We start from the raw sequence: 18,293 nt of genomic DNA, 5'->3' as shown, positions 1-18,293 counted from the left end.
AACTAAAAATGTTTCAAAAGAAAAACACGTGTTATAAAAAATAACTACACGTGACCTATTACTACAACGTGACGTAACTTTAAAATAAGATGTTATATAATACACTCCCGAGGGACTAAGAACCTAAAATACAATTATATCTTTCTCGTCGACAAATTTGAGGACTGTATCGTTCTTCTTGGAATAGTTTCCGTTTGGTTCATTAAATTCGACTGGATATAATTTCGTTATAGGACGTTTCAATAAAATCTGACGTCCGTTGCTCATAACAGTTACTTCTGCAGCACGGATACGACCGTCTGCGCTATGAATCAGTTTGTTGATTTTTCCCATTCTCCATAGTAATCGTTTCTTGTCTTTATCGTACACCAAAACAACATCATTAACATTAGGTATAAATTCACGTACCTTTTTCGTACATTTGTTGTACTCTCTCAATTCAGTCAAATACTCAAATTGCCATTTCTTCCAGAAATGTTCTAAGATTTGTCTAACATGACGAAACTTGTTTTCAAGACTTTCATTTTCGACATTTTCGTCATTCGAATCATCAACATTGGTGGTATAGATATTTCGACCATACAATAACTTGTTTGGAGTTAGAGGTTCACTCAAATCGTCAGTATACAAAAACGTAAGAGGTCGATTATTCAAAACATTTTCAATTTCTTTCAATACAGTAATCATTTGATCATAATTCAAATTCGAACGTCGTAAAATTTTCTTCAAACAACGTTTAACACAACGAACCATACGTTCAAACATGCCACCGTACCATGGGGCTTCTTGGATGTTAAATTTCCAGCTAATACCTTTGAATTTAGCGAAGGTTTGGAGCTCTTCACTGGTGAAGTTAGTTCCATTATCAGAGTATGCCTTTTTCGGACAACCGTACGAACTGAAAAATCTGTTCAAGACGTTGATAGTTCCGCTTGAATGACAACTGGAAACAATATCGAGATACAAACATCTTGTCGTTGTACATGTAATCAATACAACCCACGCTTTGTGCAAGGTTTTCGACTCACTGTAAATGTCCCTACAGTAGATCGGACCGGCATAATCTATACCGACTTTCGAATAAGGATAATCTTTGCTGACTCTTTCACTGGGTAATGGACCTGCATTTTTCGGGTAAGAATATGGCTTACCCTCAAAAGTTCTACAGGTGGTGCATCTCTTAATGATTGTTTTAACAAAATTACGTGGCTTGGTAATCCAGTATTCTCTTCTGACGTAGTTTAAAGTGTCTCTCACTCCATTGTGTTTGACCATAAGATGAGAATCATACACAACGAGTTCTGAAAATTTTGATTTTGGTAGTAGATAGGGGTGTTTTGTGTTGTATTCGAGTTCTGATAACTGTAACCTCCCCTCACAACGCCACAACAAATGTTCATCTTGGCGAAGCCCAAGTTGCAATTTTAATTGATCAAAGTTTTTCAAAGTAGTCAACTTACTTTGTTCATGTCGAATCCATAAACGTTTGGCATCATTTACACTGTTCAGAAATTCCTCTGAACTCACAATTTTATTCAGTTCTTTGTTGTTTATTTTTGATTTCTTCAGTTCTTCTTTGTTGTGTTTCTTCTTTAGTTTCTTGATGTACATCAGCACGAGTGCTGTTGTACGCAGCAGCTTACTAAGTTTACTAAATTTCTCAGAGGGTATGATGTGATCGAGACTATACTCACCCTCGACCACGCCCACTGAGGTGTGATTGACATTATACTCACTGTCAACCATGAGGCCTTCATCATTAACTAAATTACTCACACTTGTTAAACGCGTGTGAACCTCTTCTTCTTTAATAGCAGCATCAATATCATAATCAGTAAACTTATCCCCGACCTTAAGATTAGGCCAGAGAGATTCATTCAAATTCAAAAAGGCAGGGCCTTTAAACAATAGTTCATTATCCGTCATTTCAGAAGGTGTTAAACCGCGAGTGTTGATATCTGATGGGTTAAGCTTAGAAGGAATGAGCTTAAACAAAGTCTCATTAGAAATAACCTTTCGAATTTTCTTCAAGCGAGACTGGACATACTTTGTGTAAGTTTTGTGGTCACTCTTAACCCAAGTATGCGCGACAGTAGAGTCTGTCCAGAATACAATTTTGTCGAACGAATAAACAGTTTCAAAGCTTCTTTTCACATCGTTAAAAGTTTCAGACATTAACAGTATACCGTTTAACTCTGCACGAGGCATGGACATCTTCTTGGAAGCTTTGGCTTTAGCAGATATAAATCGATTTCTACCTGTCACTAAATTGGTGGTCACCTTTTTTGACTTGGTGACAAAACGAAGATACATTGCGGTCGAATAAAAGTTTTCTGAAGCGTCACTGAAGGCATGTAGCTGGGTTGACTCGATCGGGTCATCTGGGTTGTTAACACAATAGTTCCGGTCTATAATGACTTTACCGGCTTCAATCAGCTCGTCGATAAGTTGGTTCCACTCCTTAGATAGGTGGTCGGGCAATTGTTGATCCCATTCTTCGACTTGCTCACACGTTTTACGAAACAAAGTTTTCATTTTCACGATAAGAGGGTTGATCAAACCCAGAGGATCATAAACGGATGCGATCGATGACAGCATAGTACGTTTGGTAGCTTCTCGAACAAAGTTTTCAGCAATGTTTTTCATGTCAAAAACAATTTTGTCACCTTGTTTGTTCCAATCAAGTCCCAATACTTTATCATCAGAAGCGACTTGTTTCTCCTCATCAGGATAGGATTCTTTGACTAATTGCTCAAGTTCTGGCGAGTTGGACTTGAATTTACGTAAGTTGAAACCACCGGTGCTTAGACATTCCTTAGCTTTCTTGTAGAATGAAAAAGCTTCAGCAACAGTGTTCTTACCGGCGTTTAAATCGTCGACGTGTAACGAAGATAGTAGAGTATCAGCGAATTCTGGGTCGTTTTCGCGAAACGGTGAAATGTGTTTGATAAGCGTAGCAGCGAGTAAAAACGGCGAAGACGTAACACCGAATAACACTCGTTTGATTCTGTATTCAATCAAGTCATTTTGTTCAAAATGTTCAAAGTTAATATTCGAAATATCTCGAAACCACAGGAACCGAACGTAGTCTTGATGCTCTCTAGCAAGTGCGATATTCAGGAATGCTTTTTCAATGTCAGCAACGACTAGATAATTGAACGAACGAAAACGCATAAGCACGTCTTGGAGCAATGGTGTCAGCGAAGGACCAGATTCTAAAACGTCGTTTAATGATGGAGCATCCTTTCCACTCTTACAACTGGCATCGAAAACGACACGAACTTTGGTAGTCTCTCTCTGTTCGTGAACAACTGCACGGTGTGGTAAGTAATGAGTTTCTCCGACTTTGTAATCATTAGGTTCGATACGTTCGATAACACCTAACGACTCTTGGTTTTCAAGAATTGACGCGTATTCTTGAAGTAAATCAGGATTGTTCTTAAAAGTTTTGGTTAGATTTCTCAAACGTTTTCTGCAAGTGTTGTAGTTGTCTCCCAACGTATCGATTGATTCAGATTTGAAAGGTAGTTGAACTTCATAACGACCGTCACGAAATTTCGTAGTTTCATCAAAAGTTTTTAAAACGTCTGGGTCAGATGGAATTTCATTATTGGTATCATAGATTTGGTGTAGGTGATCTCGAATCTCATGTCTTGGGTCAACGAATTCTGAAGCGACTTTCAATGCATGTGTAGTAACGAATAAATTCGAGGTTGTCGGCGATGTATCATTCGAGGCGATTGGACCACTCAAAACGTAACCGAGTTTTGACTCCAAAGCAGTAGGACCATCAGGGCATCTGATCTGTTTGTTACCAATAAAGTTCCAATAGTGCGCTGAACCGATAAGAATGTCTATTGTCATGGGTAAATTACGTGGATTACTATCAGCGAGATCAACGAAGTTCAAAGGTTCATACTGTTCCTTTGCTAAAGAAATATCTTGATTTTCAATCGGTAAACAAATGTCGTTCACGAAAGCTTCAATGTATAAACTTTCTCTATTATCTTTCGACTTGATACACAATTCAACAACATCGAGCTCTTTGATTGTTTTGTTTTGACCAAAGGTTTTGATCGCAACCTTTTGTTTTGCAATTGGTTTTAAACAAAGTTCTTTACACAATTCTTTAGTTACGTAACTGGACATTGAACCATCATCAAATAAAAGTCTAACGTTTTTTGAATGTTTTTCATCTATTGTAAAGATTTCCGCTCGAGCAGTTTTCAAAAGAACCGAATTCACTTTATTTACATCGACAAAGTTACTTGTTGTGACTGGAACAATAGGGTGTTGATCTTTCTCTTCTTTCTTCTCCTCTTTTTGATGGGAGGAGTTTGCATTTGGTGAATTACTTTGAGAAGAATCACTTTTGTATGTGCAAACAGCAACGTGGTGTCTGCCTTTACAATTAAAACATTTCATTTTATTTGAACATTTTTGAGCACGATGTCCAATTTTCATACAAATAAAGCAACGGTTCTCCTTTTGTAAAATAGTTTTACGAATTTCCGGTTTCGTTATAATATCACAATCTCTAGATCTGTGACCTCTCCGACAAAAAATACAAATCAGTTTTTGATTATCCTCCTTTCTATGAAATTCTCGTCTCTGCTTGTTTTCGAACTTTGAACTAACATGTAGGGATGCACCAGAACACGCGTATGCACCCTCCTCCGTATATGAGGTGCTGACTTTCTCTCTCGCTTCTAGTTCTGTCAAAAAAGTGTTCATTATTTTGGAAATGTCCCATTTTTGATTCTTTTCCAAAGTTCTCGAAACGATCAGTTTGATTTCTACAGGAATCTTGTTCAGCAAAATAGGTGATAGCATTGGACCATATTCCTTTTGATCTAAGCCCAAAGTTTCAAGATTTCGAATAGCAAATTCGATTGAATCATGAAGTTTTCGCAGTTCTTTTAAGTTTTCTACATTTGCACAAGGTGGTATATCTAAAAGCTGCGACATATGATGCGAAATTAAAACTTGTGTATCGCCAAATCTCTGCTCCAGCATCTCTCTCGCTTTATCATAATTTTCAGCAGAAAGTCTAAGTCCTTTTATAGCGTCAGCGGCTTCATCGATTAAATAACTTTTTAGATACTGAAACTTTTCAATGTTCGACAAGTTTCTATTCGAATGAACAACGGCTTCAAACGATTCATTAAATGAAATCCATTCCTCAGGATTTCCAGAAAATTCTTGTACGACCATTTTTGGGAGCTTAACATTTTTAAAATGTTCTTTAGGTTTCGACGGTTCAACGACGGTAGCGCGTGCAAATTCTACAGCTGAACTCACAGCAGACTGCTTCAATGCGATAAAGTTTCTCAAAACAGTTAATTTTTCGGTAAATTTTACCTCACTTTTCACCGATTCCTCGATTTCTTTCTGGAGCTGCTCTGGATCTTCGATCGACTCCGCGATGACCTCGGACAACTCAATAATTTTATTGAACTTGTTAACCGCCAAGTTCTCAACTGAAATAATATGATTCAAATTTCCATCGTACTGTTCCAACTTTCTTTCGACGTCGTCGAACAATTTGTTAAGGTAAACGATTAATCCTGTACGCGATCTCTTCGGATTTTTGTCAGCCACAGCCATAATAACAAAAATCAAAACACAAAATTCATGAATTCACAAACTCAATTTCACCACGAAATTAAAATCAAAAAACCATAAACTCAAATCCAAATAAATATTAAATCCGGTTTCTCGTGTGGACCATAAAAAGAATCTCCAAGAAAAATTGACAACCGTCCGATACGGGTCTAAACGTGAACTAAAAATGTTTCAAAAGAAAAACACGTGTTATAAAAAATAACTACACGTGACCTATTACTACAACGTGACGTAACTTTAAAATAAGATGTTATATAATACAGAGTTTCTCCTCCGATAGGGGGGTAAACTTTAGAATTCGCGTCCTCTACTTGCACCACAGCACCACCTCTATGAAGCCTGTGTTGAAGTCTACGGCTTCTCAGACCATGATTGGCCCAAACTTCGATTTTAAATTAATTCTCAATGTAAAAGACATCTTACGGGTCTGCAAGGAAGAAATTATTGGGGGAAAGGCTTAATTTAGCATTTGCTTCCCGTAACAAGCAAGTAACTTTGGCGCGGCAGACCTAAAATATTGCTTTATAAAAGCTCAAATAGCTGTAAAAGAGGTCTTAAAAAGTGGACGATATCGAGAATAAGATCACAAAACTAGCAAAAAAACTTTATACATTGGCGAAAATGTTTGGTATAAGAATAGGTCAATCTGTTTAAAAGAGACCATAAAAAGGTTAAATTTAGCCCAATAAGGTCACAATCGTTTAACCAAAGATGTAAAAGCAAAATTGGTGCGTGAACGTGAATTGAGGGTTGACTGGGGGGCCTCATAAAGTACAAGACTTGTTTGTAAAGTTTCTAATTTGTTACTACAAAATAGATTTGATAACTGAAAATTCATTATTTTCGAAAAAAAAACATAAATATAGTATCGGTATCGGTATTAGGCTTCCTTCACGGACGGTATTACGGTATTTGACGCAAAATTTTGTCGGTATGACGGTATTTAAGGACCCCTGAACCCCCCCCCCCCTTACTCGGGTATGCCATAACATGCATGTCTCAAAAAATTAATTCCAAGACATTTCATAACTTTACCCGAGTAATATTTTGGTCATCGAAGCCTTATGTTCTTATAAAAAACATGCACAGCATATCGATATTGAAACCATTCCTCATTACAGTAATTACAAAATTTGCGTTTCTGTGTTTGATTACTAAGGTAATCGTCAGCCGTGCAAAATTACTCGAATCTGATTGGTTTAGAGGAGTGCGATTAATCGTTAATTGCACTATTACCACTTTTTGCACTTTTCGGCGGGGGGACACTTTTGTCCCCTTATTCTTTTCTCTCCCAAGTCCTGTGTCAGAGACTTTTTTTAACTATATAATAAAAAACAAAGACATTTTTTTTCTTCAATATAAAAAAGAACAAAGAAATTTTACGTTACAATAGCTTCTTTTAATTGAAAACAAAGAAAAATTACACTGCAATGTTTTCTTTTTAAACAAAAGAAAAAAAGGAGGTTTTCGAATGTTTACAAAAATATAAAAGTTAGAAAAAGATTCTTTTTCAAAACTATTTACTGACGATTACTAGTACTAACTACACTGTTAATTGGATTGCGTATCTGTACTAATTGCTAATTACCATGAGTCTTTATCACTTCATTAGTACCCATTTCTATACCAGAAGAGTAGGTTTGATTCCTTTTTGAAAAGCCGTAAAAATTGTACCATCGTTACTGCAATTGTACCGTCCCGTTTCGACCGTAGTCGCGCGGTCAAGCGCGTGCCACTTTATTATTTAATTTACCACCCTAAACTCGATCCAATCCGATTTTTACGCTTTTTTCTATTGTCTTTAGGCCCGAAAAAAAAGACTGGACGGTTTTAGGGTGGTAAAACGGACAAAAAAATGCCCGCGTGGTAATTGACGGCTACGGTCGAAAAGGTGTATTCCTTTTTGAAAAGCCGTAAAAATTGTACCATTGCTCTTATAATAATAGCAAGTTTATGCTGGAGTGACTGAAGCGATTTTGAATAACCCTCAGTTTTGACTTACAAGATCAAATACGGTAAAAGTGCTGATTTACCGTCATTCTCAGTCAGTCAGGATATTGACAAAATAGAAGCTACACCGTCTCCGTCGAAGAAAAACACTTTTACACAAAATCTCTTACACACTTTTTTATATAAGAACAAACTATGTAAGAACATAAGGCTTTGACGGCCGAAATATTAATAACAAGTTAAGAACATTTTAAGGCTTTGCAGAGGCTCTAAAACACCCGATTTCTTAGGTAAATGGACAAAAATATTCAGAAAGGCTGAAAAGAAGAACATGTTAAGAACATTTTAGGCTCAAAATACTAAGAAATCCGAAGGCTTCGAAATATTTAGATGGTCTTATAAAAAACGTGTATTAAGAAAAAAGTGTTGTTCGTCAGGGTTTGCATGCAAAAGAAATACAGGTAACGCTTTCTAATTCGATGTTCTACTATTCAATACGCTCCATTAATCGATAATATTGAAAAACTTCAATTGAATGATCAAGTCTATGTAACAAAGTTGGTATACTTATCCTAACCCAGCTGGCACATGACGTTGTTTTAACGTTCATTAAACGTTATATGGACGTTGTGGACGTTAGATGAACGTTTAAACAACGTTGTATGTCATCTGGGAAGATATCTTAAGGTAAGCATATACTATAGGTTAAATTGCTTAAACCACGACGACAAAAAGATAATCAGCCACTTCTTATTTTCAGATTTTTAAGCCGATATTTATTTCCATTGGAAAACTACACTAACTTTCATCCCAAAAGAAGGTTATAAGTGAAGAGTGAAGGTTCAAAGCATCGTAATGCCAGACAAAAACCATGTCAAATCATATTCGCCCGCATCAACAGGACATTTCTGGATAAAACGCTAGCCTTAAGGGTTTCATTTTTACATAAGTGCTCCCGTTTCATATCAGACACATATTTTATATCAGCACAGTGTCTACCTATTGTTATATTATGCTGATATAAGCAAAAAATGTTTTTCTTTTCCTCTTACTGACCAATCTTGCTCCACATCCATGTCAATCCAATGTGAAAAAGCTTGTGAATTGAAAAAATTGATCAGTAAACAAATAATATCACTTTGACTTATTTAAAAACAAAACCTTTAAAATCTATGCGTTTCATTCATGTTTCCACTCAAACAAGGCCTCTATTCATTTCTTATTCATGTCAAAGTCTCTGTGAACCATTAAATCAATCAAGAATGATGACAAACGAGATTTTTCTTTTCTCAATTGGAATTAATGAATAATTTTTGACATGACATGAAAATCCGGCTAAATCTTTATGAGTGTAGGAAACGATTAGCTATCGGTTGAAAGGTTATCTTTTGTGGTTCGATTCCCTATGACTTTCCGGGAAATATTATCAATTAAATAAATCGTAGTGGATATACTCTGTACCTGAGTGTATCTCACGATTATCATAGCGTAACGAGGCAAAGAATTTTGAAATTAGCCGTAGATATTGGGTTTGTGTACAGACTAACTTAGACGATGCTATTGGCAGTCGTTGGTCAGAGGGATAGTAAACGCGGGAAAAATATACCATGCGCAGTAGAATCAGGGCGTCAGGGCGGTTTACAGAAAATATAGTGGCGGCAGAGTTTGAAACACTGTAAACACCTCCGTCACTGCTTACTCCGCCCCGGGCTAACCACCCATTCACAAGTTTTTCCCGCCTCCTAAACTATTTCTCTTTTTTAGTGATCTTGTGTAGACAATATAGTTTCACTGTTATCGGTCTTTAAAAGAAAACCGTTAACTTCTTTTAAAAGCCTCCATCATTTCTGAATCATTTATACTTTGATGTTATATAACAGGCTAAAATCCGAAAAGATTTCATTTCTCTTAAAATCTGTTTCAAAAAAGATGGCAGTCCGCGCTTTTTGGTACATAGCTGTTGAATATTAATATAAAGCCCTATAAAAATAGCTAAAAAGGGCTAAAAATTGGCAAAATAAACCCATTTTCGAGGGCTGTAACTTTTGATCCAAAAAATAAGTAAAAAAAATGGGAAACGTTTCCAGAAAAGTATATATTCAAAACTTAAATTATTTTCATTTTTTCATCTTTTATTTTCGAAAAATAAAATTTGGTAGTATTAAAATCATCTACTTTAGATGATTTTTCCAACGAGGTATTACTTTTGATTGCATCTTTTCTCCTCCAGCAATGTATGAAAATGTGTGAGCTGCCAATTTTCTTGGAGCAGACTTTAGTACTATATGATCAAACAATATAAGCTTTGTTCGATGTGCAATGAAAATTGTCCTCGATGCCCCAAACAATTAGAAAACTTAAGATGATCATTCCAACGAGGTATTACTTTTGTTTGTATCTTTTCTCCTCCAGCAATGTATCAAAATGTGTGAACTGCCAATTTTTTTTTGAAAAAGACTTTAGTGTAAATCAAAGGCTCAAAAGGTAATAAATTGCTGCTCCGTAAGTGTTCTCAGATCTGGAAATCTCTTCAAATAACCCTGCTACTAATTCAAAGTACACGCTTTTTTCATAAGAATGTTTATGAAGAAATTGGCCAAAAAATTAAGAAAATGCTAAAAATATCACCATCATGGAATTTGGTAAATGAACCTAAGAATGACAGTTTTAGAGCATTTTACCTGAAAACTGCCAATTATTACCCAGCAATGCTTAAAGGTTCGACTAAAATGCCAAATTTTTGCTTGAGGTATGCATCACATGCTGGATTTTGCATGGCTTATATTGGATGTCAACCAAAGAATACCGTAAGAATATTTCAGGATGATTTTCCCCAAAAAGTTAAGAATATTCATGAATTCTTATAAAAAAAGTGTGTATCCGGAACTGAAGAGGCTTAAGAGACTTTAGATTTGTAAAATTTTTAGCAAAAAGTTTTTCCTTTAGAGCTTATTCCTTGTCATAAGATCCATCCTCTCTTCATCTGAGCGATTTTCCATAAGCTAATTAATCGATTCAGGTTGGAGGTTTGAGGTCGAGGAAATTAAGATTATAAGTGACTTATCCTTTTCAAAATTTCCAAAAAACAATCATTTTCGGTTCCTTGCAGACATTGGACAAAAGATAGATAGACAAGGAAATACACGCGCGGCAATTGGCGGCTAAGGTTGAAATGGTGTATTGACGTCAGAAAGATTTTCGTTTCTTTACTCAAGCTAGGAAATCTTATAACTCTATATTTTCATAAATTTTAGTTAAGATTCGAAATCAGTCAATACAATTGGTTTTATCAGCAAATCTCTGGAGGCGTTGTTTGAGAAAATAAATCTGAACTGAAACACAGCTATTATGCATGATCAGTTCTTCAAAAGAAAAGATTCTTCAGCATTTTTGAATCGAAAACAAACAAATAAACAGACAAACAGACAAACAGAATTTTTTTTCAAATAAGAATTTTCTTAGCTTTTTAAAACTTAATATTAACATTAAAAGGTTAATTTAGATGGTTTATAGAGTTGTTTTTTTTTTTAATATTTTGCCTGTAGAAGGCTTCCGTAGTCCTGAGTAAAATCTATCAAAGTATTTTTGTCTAACTATTTTCCACCAAAGTCGAAGTATCACAATTTGAAGTTTCTAAAAAGTGGATCCTTACACAATTCTTACGTTGAAATTTTGGAAAAAAAGTTAGACAAAAAATATTTTAGGTCTCCCTCAGGACAATAGAAGGAATCTACATGCCAAATACCACGAAAAATCTGATTATACCTTATGAATATGGCCTTTGAGATGGCTTAGATTGTTTTCTATTAATCATTTGAAAGTCTAAATTGAAAGTTGGTTACACATGGCAGAAGATGTTCTTACATGTTGCATTGATGCTGATTTTATCAACAGGTAAAAATTCATATGGAGGTTGGTTTGAAAAGAAACTATTGTTTCAATCTCTGACGACATAGATCCTAGGCTACACATTTTTTTATAAGAATGGTGTTTTTTTCATTTCATCATGGATATTCTTAATTTTTTTGCGAAAATCATCCTATAATATTCTTACGGTATTCTTAGGTTAAGATCGAAATTTAACCTGATTTTAACATGTAATACACACCTGGAGAATATTGACCCTTAGGGTAGTATTATTGGCAATTTACAGGTGAAAATGCTTTAAAAATGGCATTCTTAGGTTCAGTTGCTAAATTCCATGATGGTGTTATTCTAAGCATATTTTTAATCTTTTGGCCATTTTCATCACGGACACTCTTATAAAGTGTATTCTTATAAAAGAAAAGTGTGTATCTTAAATTTCAAATGAGGGCACTACAACCTCTCTATCCAGGCTTATTGGTAGGGCCCCCTCCCCACTGGAAAATTTGGTCAAAATTTCATCACCACTATTTGAAATCGATTTAAAATTTCTAAAAACATCCGCACTGGATTTTTGAGCTTTTGAAGAATAGATTTTCTATGCCCATTGTGATTTCGATAGAAATTTTTATCCCCAGGGCTGTGGAATTTAGCTTGCTTACTTTAAAAAGATTACCTAATTTAGGTTGACATGATAAAGCTTATCCATCCAGCTGATGTTTTTGGTTCTAATTGTATCTTTACAAATATAATAATTGTAGGTACGTTGAATTTCTTCCAGGCTGTTTTGCTGAAAACTCGACTCTCAGCGATGATGTTGCTCAGACTCGTCAAAACAGCACATGGTATGGTGACTTCAACCAAACAAAGCCCATCGAAATCCAACATCTGAATGGAACATCAGCAAACATCAGTATTGCCAGCAAAGCTTCATCTAAAGAGCAAAACGTTACCATCAATTCTTTATCTAAAGATGAAACCAAGACAAATTCAACAAACGACATTATCAAAGCATTCTCAAATTTCACTTTGACAAATTCAAGTTTAATCAACGAGACTGATAATGGTGTTGAAACCGTTGACAATTCTAGTGGAGATAACGTCAATTTAAATGGTAATCCGTTGAATCAAACTGTAGCAGAATATACAGGAGATAATAATTTAAACGAAACTATGGAAGGTGTAAAACAAACTATATCAGGAGAAAAAGTAGAGAGCGAATCTCCGGAGAGCGAATCAGCTATCTTCGGTAATCTAATGGACCAAACAGACGTTGTTAGTATAAAAAATATCCACAAATTGTTTAAACCATTAACACGAAATCAAATTTCTTCCCCATATATCTATGCTTCTGAACCTAAACAAGGCTGGAAAGAGCTCCATAACCCAAAGTCCTTTCGAAGCAAACCAACTTCTTTTTCAAATTCACAACAACAAGGAGAGAAAAACATCATGATACAAGAATCGCAAAATAAGAAACCAAATTATAACAAAAAGAAACTAACCCATAAGCAAAGAAAGAATAAGAGTCACCAGATATCATATTTTCAACCCACAATGAAATGGCTACCCTTGTGTTGTCGAGATTCACTCGTGGCGCCCTTTTTCACATACAACCTACATATTATACCGCCACCTTGTTGCAGGTTCAACCGACATTCGATTGTTCTTCCTCATTGCTGCAAATATTTTGAGGACCCTGATGATATCGCCGCAAAAGGGGATCCAGAAAGTGATTAAACTGGTGCAAAAATAGGGAGTTAGATAGTAATCGAAATGGTGAAAGAGGGGACCCAGATAGTGATTGTGCCAGAACGTTATGCAAAATTACACCCCATTCTCACAGACTCACTGGCTGAAAAAAATCCTTCCCCTGTGAGAAGGGGGTCCAAATCGGACCTAAGAAATTACTGAATACTTTAAATAAAGGAAGCGCGGAAAGTGATCATATCGTGAAACATGAGCCGTTATAAACGTTAGGTGGAAGTTGAACAACGTAGCAAAGAAGTCCAACTGTCTATTAGTCATGTGCTAAAGGTTCAATCTCAAAATAAGTGTCTTGGAAGATTGCGATTCTGTTCTGCCTTTGGGATTGGTCTTTTTGTCATATGAAAACATTGAATGTTCCTGTACATGAAAAAAGGGCAATCTCAATCTCAAAGATGACCACTACAGTAAAACTATATAGCTTTTGTAAGCTACTAATTTTGAGATTGAACCTTTAGTCATGTGAACGACACTATGAAGGACATGAAGGAATACCACGGTCAATAATTATTGATGTGCACCCACTGAGAACAAACTTTTTGAATTGGTATATTTTCTACAACAAGGATATAGGAGGATGGATGGAGAGAAGATGCATTGCTGCCACGGTAAAAGGAGTCGTTGAGACGGATTGTTTAGAAGTTGTGTTCACGAGATCCCAAGTTAGCACAGAACGTTGTTTCAACGTTTATTTAACGTTCACAGCGTCCATATAACTTTATAGATGAACGTTGAAACAACGTTGGGGTGAAAGTTGAAGATTTCCTAATATTTGAGTGTCATAGATACAGAACTAACTATTAACTTTTTATTAGGATTTTTAGTAAGGTTGTAGATTTTTGGCTACAAGAATTTTTTAATATTTCAAAAAATATTGCTGCTTTTAAGAATTAGAGACTATGAGAACGCTAGTATGAGTAAAAAAAATTCGGTTGTAATTTGATTTTCATTCATATTTGATCAATTGTGATTAGATCGTTTTATATACTACATAGAAATTGAATCATTTTATTAATTCTAAACCTGTCAATTGACTCTGACAACTTTGACATGCCCATTAGAACTTTTTTTGTCAATCTCTTTTTGAGAAGGAAAATGTAGTTGTTCTCTTCTATCGCCAATATTCCCTTTTTACAGACTTTCTATTTGAATCGCTAAAAATCCGTATAATCGAGTAGCCAAACATTGAAAGAAATACACTTAATATATCCGAACGGTTTCCGAGTGGACGTTTGGTTCGAGTTTTCACTCATAATAATCAAATCTTATTGGTTATGTATCTGATACATTTCCATAGCAAAGAATTGTGCGTGTAATGTGTTTTTTTTTATAAAAATGGTGTTTTTCCATTTCATCGTGGATATTCTTAACTTTTTGGGAAAAAGTTAAAATATTCTCACAGTTTTCATAAGTTAGGACTCAAACTCAGCATGCAATACATACTTCAAGTTAAAATTTGGCTTCTTTGTAAAAGCTTTTAGCATTGTTGGCGATAATTGGCAATTTATAGGGAAGCTGTTTTAAGAATTTCATCCTGAGGTTCAGTTTCCAAATTCCATGATAAAGGTATTCCTTAAGTATATTCTTAATTTTTCTAGCCAATTTCATCATGGATATTTTTATAAAGTATATTTTTAGATTAAAAACCTGTACACATCCCTCAATATAGTTAAGAGTAATCGAAATGCTATTTTTTCTACATACAGAAAATAAAGCTAATCAAGCACCCTCCTCCAATACCTTATCATGTATCTTGTATATAATTGCTATCTAATTGTTAAGTGTATGCCCATAATAACCTTTATCGTTAGGTGAAAATTATAAGAATATCATAAGAACATTGCAGAGATAAACTAAAAGTGCATCATCGTTTCTGTGCACAAAACTATCTGTTCTAAAGAGATGAGACAACTATGACAGGCATTAGAATACGTGCCAGCGTAGAGCAATCAGAATCTGCTTGGATATGATCGAAGCACTCATTTAATTGTATTGTGAGCTAAGAATGCATTTTGACTTTTTCAAGTGTTACTGTCGGTATTTCTACATTTTAACATTTTCAATCGTGGAAGTAATATGTAAAATAAAATGGAAATAAAATATATGCCGAAAATCTCATTAAATTATACGATAAAATTGCACCTCCCCCTTGCCCTCATTGCCAATGTTGAAGTTTGATGGAAATCCCGATATTTCTTTTGTATAATTTGACCCTCAACATTGAGTTTTGGGGGCAGGTGGGGTAAAATTATCTTGAAAAAGCATTTCTGGCCAACATTTATTTCCTCGATTCTTTTTTGTTCTGAGCTTTTTGAAAAATTTACGTCGTTGAAAATCAAAACTATACAATAGCTAAATCCAGGGATCCAATCATTTAGAAATATCACACATATTGTTCTTATAAAAAGTTTCTACAATTTTGACATGTAAGCCTATTGTCTCGGTTACTGTCAGTTTATATCTTGCTTTGTCCTCTTCCAAAAGCATTTAGTGATATAATACCCTATTGCAAAGCTCTTATAATAACCTTACCTTTATCATCCAGTCCAATTTAATATGCTTTTGATAGAAAAGAAACGTCACTGAGCTTTTGATTTTTGCCTTGATAATCCCAGATCAATTTAACAGTCTTTTGACAGAAAAGATGTCAACATTGCTTGTTCCTCTTTAAAAAAAACTTTTTTCTTGTTGTAAATGAACTTATACAGAGATTTCAATATTGATTATGTTGGATGGTTGAAAAGTTTAAAACATTTGTGGAAGATTTGAAAACTTTCTGGCAATTTTATGGAGTTTAAAAAATTGATGTAATTTGAATCAACTCTCATTATACAGATCTATTAACTTGGATTTAAAAATTTGTACAGGGTTTTGCTTATTTCCGCAACATCTGACAAGAAAATTGTGGCTTGCGAGTCTTTGATAACGATAGCTTTAAACTATTAGCATAACCACAAGATTCATCGTTATTTTTTTGTCTGCAATAATTTGTGGCGTTTTGTCGATTTTGTAGTGGCGTTAAGCGTAGCCAACAGGGGCGCAAAAATTTTTTTGGAGAGCAGATTTTTACGCCATTATAATTATCTTTTAACATCATGAATAGATAATTACAGAGTCATAAAAATCTGCTCTCCTACACAAATTTCACGCCCCTCTTGGCTACGCTACTGGACCTCATAATAGATTTTTAAGGCCCTACCTAAAAAGATGTGTTTCTCCAGGAGCGACTAACTGGACAAAAACATGCTGCAGATTGTGTTTTCCAGGTTGTTTACAGTCGTCGTCAATGGAAAGATCACATTTGAAATTCCGTTTCAGAATATAATATTTCTTTTGCAATATCGAGTTTACAGACCAGAAGTGATCTGAGGGGGGAGGAAATCCATATAGTTTTTCTTTCCTTACCTATATTTCTTATACGGGAATCAAACCTTATTGCAAATTAAGGGAATTGGAACGTCGTATATGCTCTTTATACGTCAGTGTGGCGAGAGTTGGCCATTAGTATACGAGAAAGTCAATTTTGGGCTATCTCTTTTATTTAATCGAATATTTCAATTTGGGTGGGGTTGGCAGACTTCCAGGCTATTTTCTGAGCCTTATTGGACTATTTTTGAACTTTTGGATCCGCAGAAGTCTTAACTCTTAAGTCTCATGTTAAAACTCAGAGTTAAAACTCTACTCTTCCAACCTACTTTAGAGCACTTACAAATCGATTGTGGTTTCAAAACTTCCCGGTGGATTTCCCTTTTTTCTCATCATTTTTTTGTCATCGGTAAGTTGAAAAATGCCCCACAGTTTGTTATTGAAACTTATACATAATGGATGGGACAGATTTACTGCGAATCTTTTAAAAGTCTCATTAAATTGAAACTGTTTCTTTTTCTTAAATGAATGGTCTTTCCTCCCTCCTTTTATATTTTTTTGAATGGATGGTCATTTTTTTGTTCTGTAAATTCAAAAATGGGTTTAATAGCTTTACACATACCAAGTTAAAAACTGAATATTGAAAGCTAAATTATGTTCGAAAACCTTATTCACGTATGGATGGTTTTAACCATTTGTGCATCTTGGTGAGGGGGTTCTTCAACCTCGTTCCCTGTTTATTGTCAGCTTTTTTGTTGCTTACTGATTGCGCTAGATAATATTCTCTGGCGTCTATCAGTAACGTAAATAAAGCCTGGTTTACACGGGGACGAGGTTGGGGTTTCTTTATCTGAAAGAACTAGTTAAATTTTTTCGAAGGTAGATTGTTCTTCGTTCCGAGATTCTTAATTTTTTGGCACTTGTTTTGATGTTGTTGCTTTGATTTTGAAGGTGAAATATAGGTATTTCATGTTCACCTTAATTGTTTCTTCATAGTAGCTAGCCCTTCCAGGTTAAAGTTATTGTTCTTAAATATTCTTTTAGCGCGTTTTTGGGACTCGTCCACTAACAACATATTCTCATTCTTTCTACAATCATGGATAAAATATTTGAGACCGGGGGGCACTGAACTTGGTGGCCGATAGGGACGTGCCGGTAGAGTTTATCTGTCAGATTTGAATATTTGGCAAATCTGGGACCCTGTCGAAAGATTTCCCCATTTTCAGCCTAAAAAGTGGCCAAAATGACTTAAAATTTTCTAATTTCCACCCTTGTCAAAATTGTCAAAAATTACCAAAAGACGACTCTGTTAAATAAACATCTTGAAAATTAGTAAATGTAAGACCTAATCAGATATCTTCAGAGCCTAAAAAAGGGACCCTGACCTGTGACGACGTTCCCGTTCCTAATTTCGCCTGAGTGCCTCCCCCGGGGTTAAACTACATTTGGAAAGTAGAGTTTATTCAACTCTGAGTTTTAACATAAGACTTAATTTACGTTACTGATTGACGCCAGAGAATACCCTGGTGTTGGCTGATGCGAGTTCCCCCTCTCAGAGGGGGAACTTCTCAAAACAATACGTCATAAAATTTTCTGACGTTACAAAGTTACACTGCAATGCAACGACTTCAAAAAAGAAGAACGAATGAAATCTGAGGTTTTGTTTTTGAATTACGTAATCTTTCGCGTTCGAAAACCAGCCAATACCAGGGTATTATCTA

General features: G+C 35.2%; 2 protein-coding genes across 2 annotated transcripts; one reads left to right on the top strand and one right to left on the bottom strand.

The window, feature by feature from the left end:
* Positions 1 to 123: 123 nt before the first annotated feature.
* LOC136800108 (uncharacterized) lies at positions 124 to 5,607 on the bottom strand. Its single transcript, XM_067056718.1, has one exon. It carries the CDS (start codon positions 5,605 to 5,607, stop codon positions 124 to 126), a length of 5,484 nt encoding a protein of 1,827 aa, XP_066912819.1.
* Positions 5,608 to 11,146: 5,539 nt separating this feature from the next.
* On the top strand, positions 11,147 to 14,170 carry LOC136800252 (uncharacterized). The gene is made up of 2 exons (XM_067056874.1): positions 11,147 to 11,469; positions 12,221 to 14,170. The coding sequence occupies exons 1-2, from the start codon at positions 11,430 to 11,432 to the stop codon at positions 13,177 to 13,179; spliced, it is 999 nt and encodes a 332-aa protein (XP_066912975.1). The 5' UTR covers positions 11,147 to 11,429; the 3' UTR covers positions 13,180 to 14,170.
* The last annotated feature ends 4,123 nt before the right edge of the window (positions 14,171 to 18,293 follow it).

Source organism: Clytia hemisphaerica, unplaced genomic scaffold (assembly GCF_902728285.1).
Source record: "Clytia hemisphaerica strain Z4C2 unplaced genomic scaffold, Clytia hemisphaerica genome assembly, whole genome shotgun sequence".
Lineage (NCBI taxonomy): Eukaryota > Metazoa > Cnidaria > Hydrozoa > Leptothecata > Clytiidae > Clytia > Clytia hemisphaerica.
This window is presented reverse-complemented; position numbering and strand designations above follow the sequence as displayed.

What these genes read in the sequence shown, in the direction of transcription:
- LOC136800252 (XM_067056874.1), top strand. Translation starts at nt 11,430, where the DNA reads ATGTTCTTACATGTTGCATTGATGCTGATTTTATCAACAG. An exon ending in GATGCTGATTTTATCAACAG is followed by an intron (nt 11,470 to 12,220) that starts GTAAAAATTCAT and finishes AATTTCTTCCAG; the next exon opens with GCTGTTTTGCTGAAAACTCG.
- LOC136800108 (XM_067056718.1), bottom strand. Translation starts at nt 5,607, where the DNA reads ATGGCTGTGGCTGACAAAAATCCGAAGAGATCGCGTACAGGATTAATC.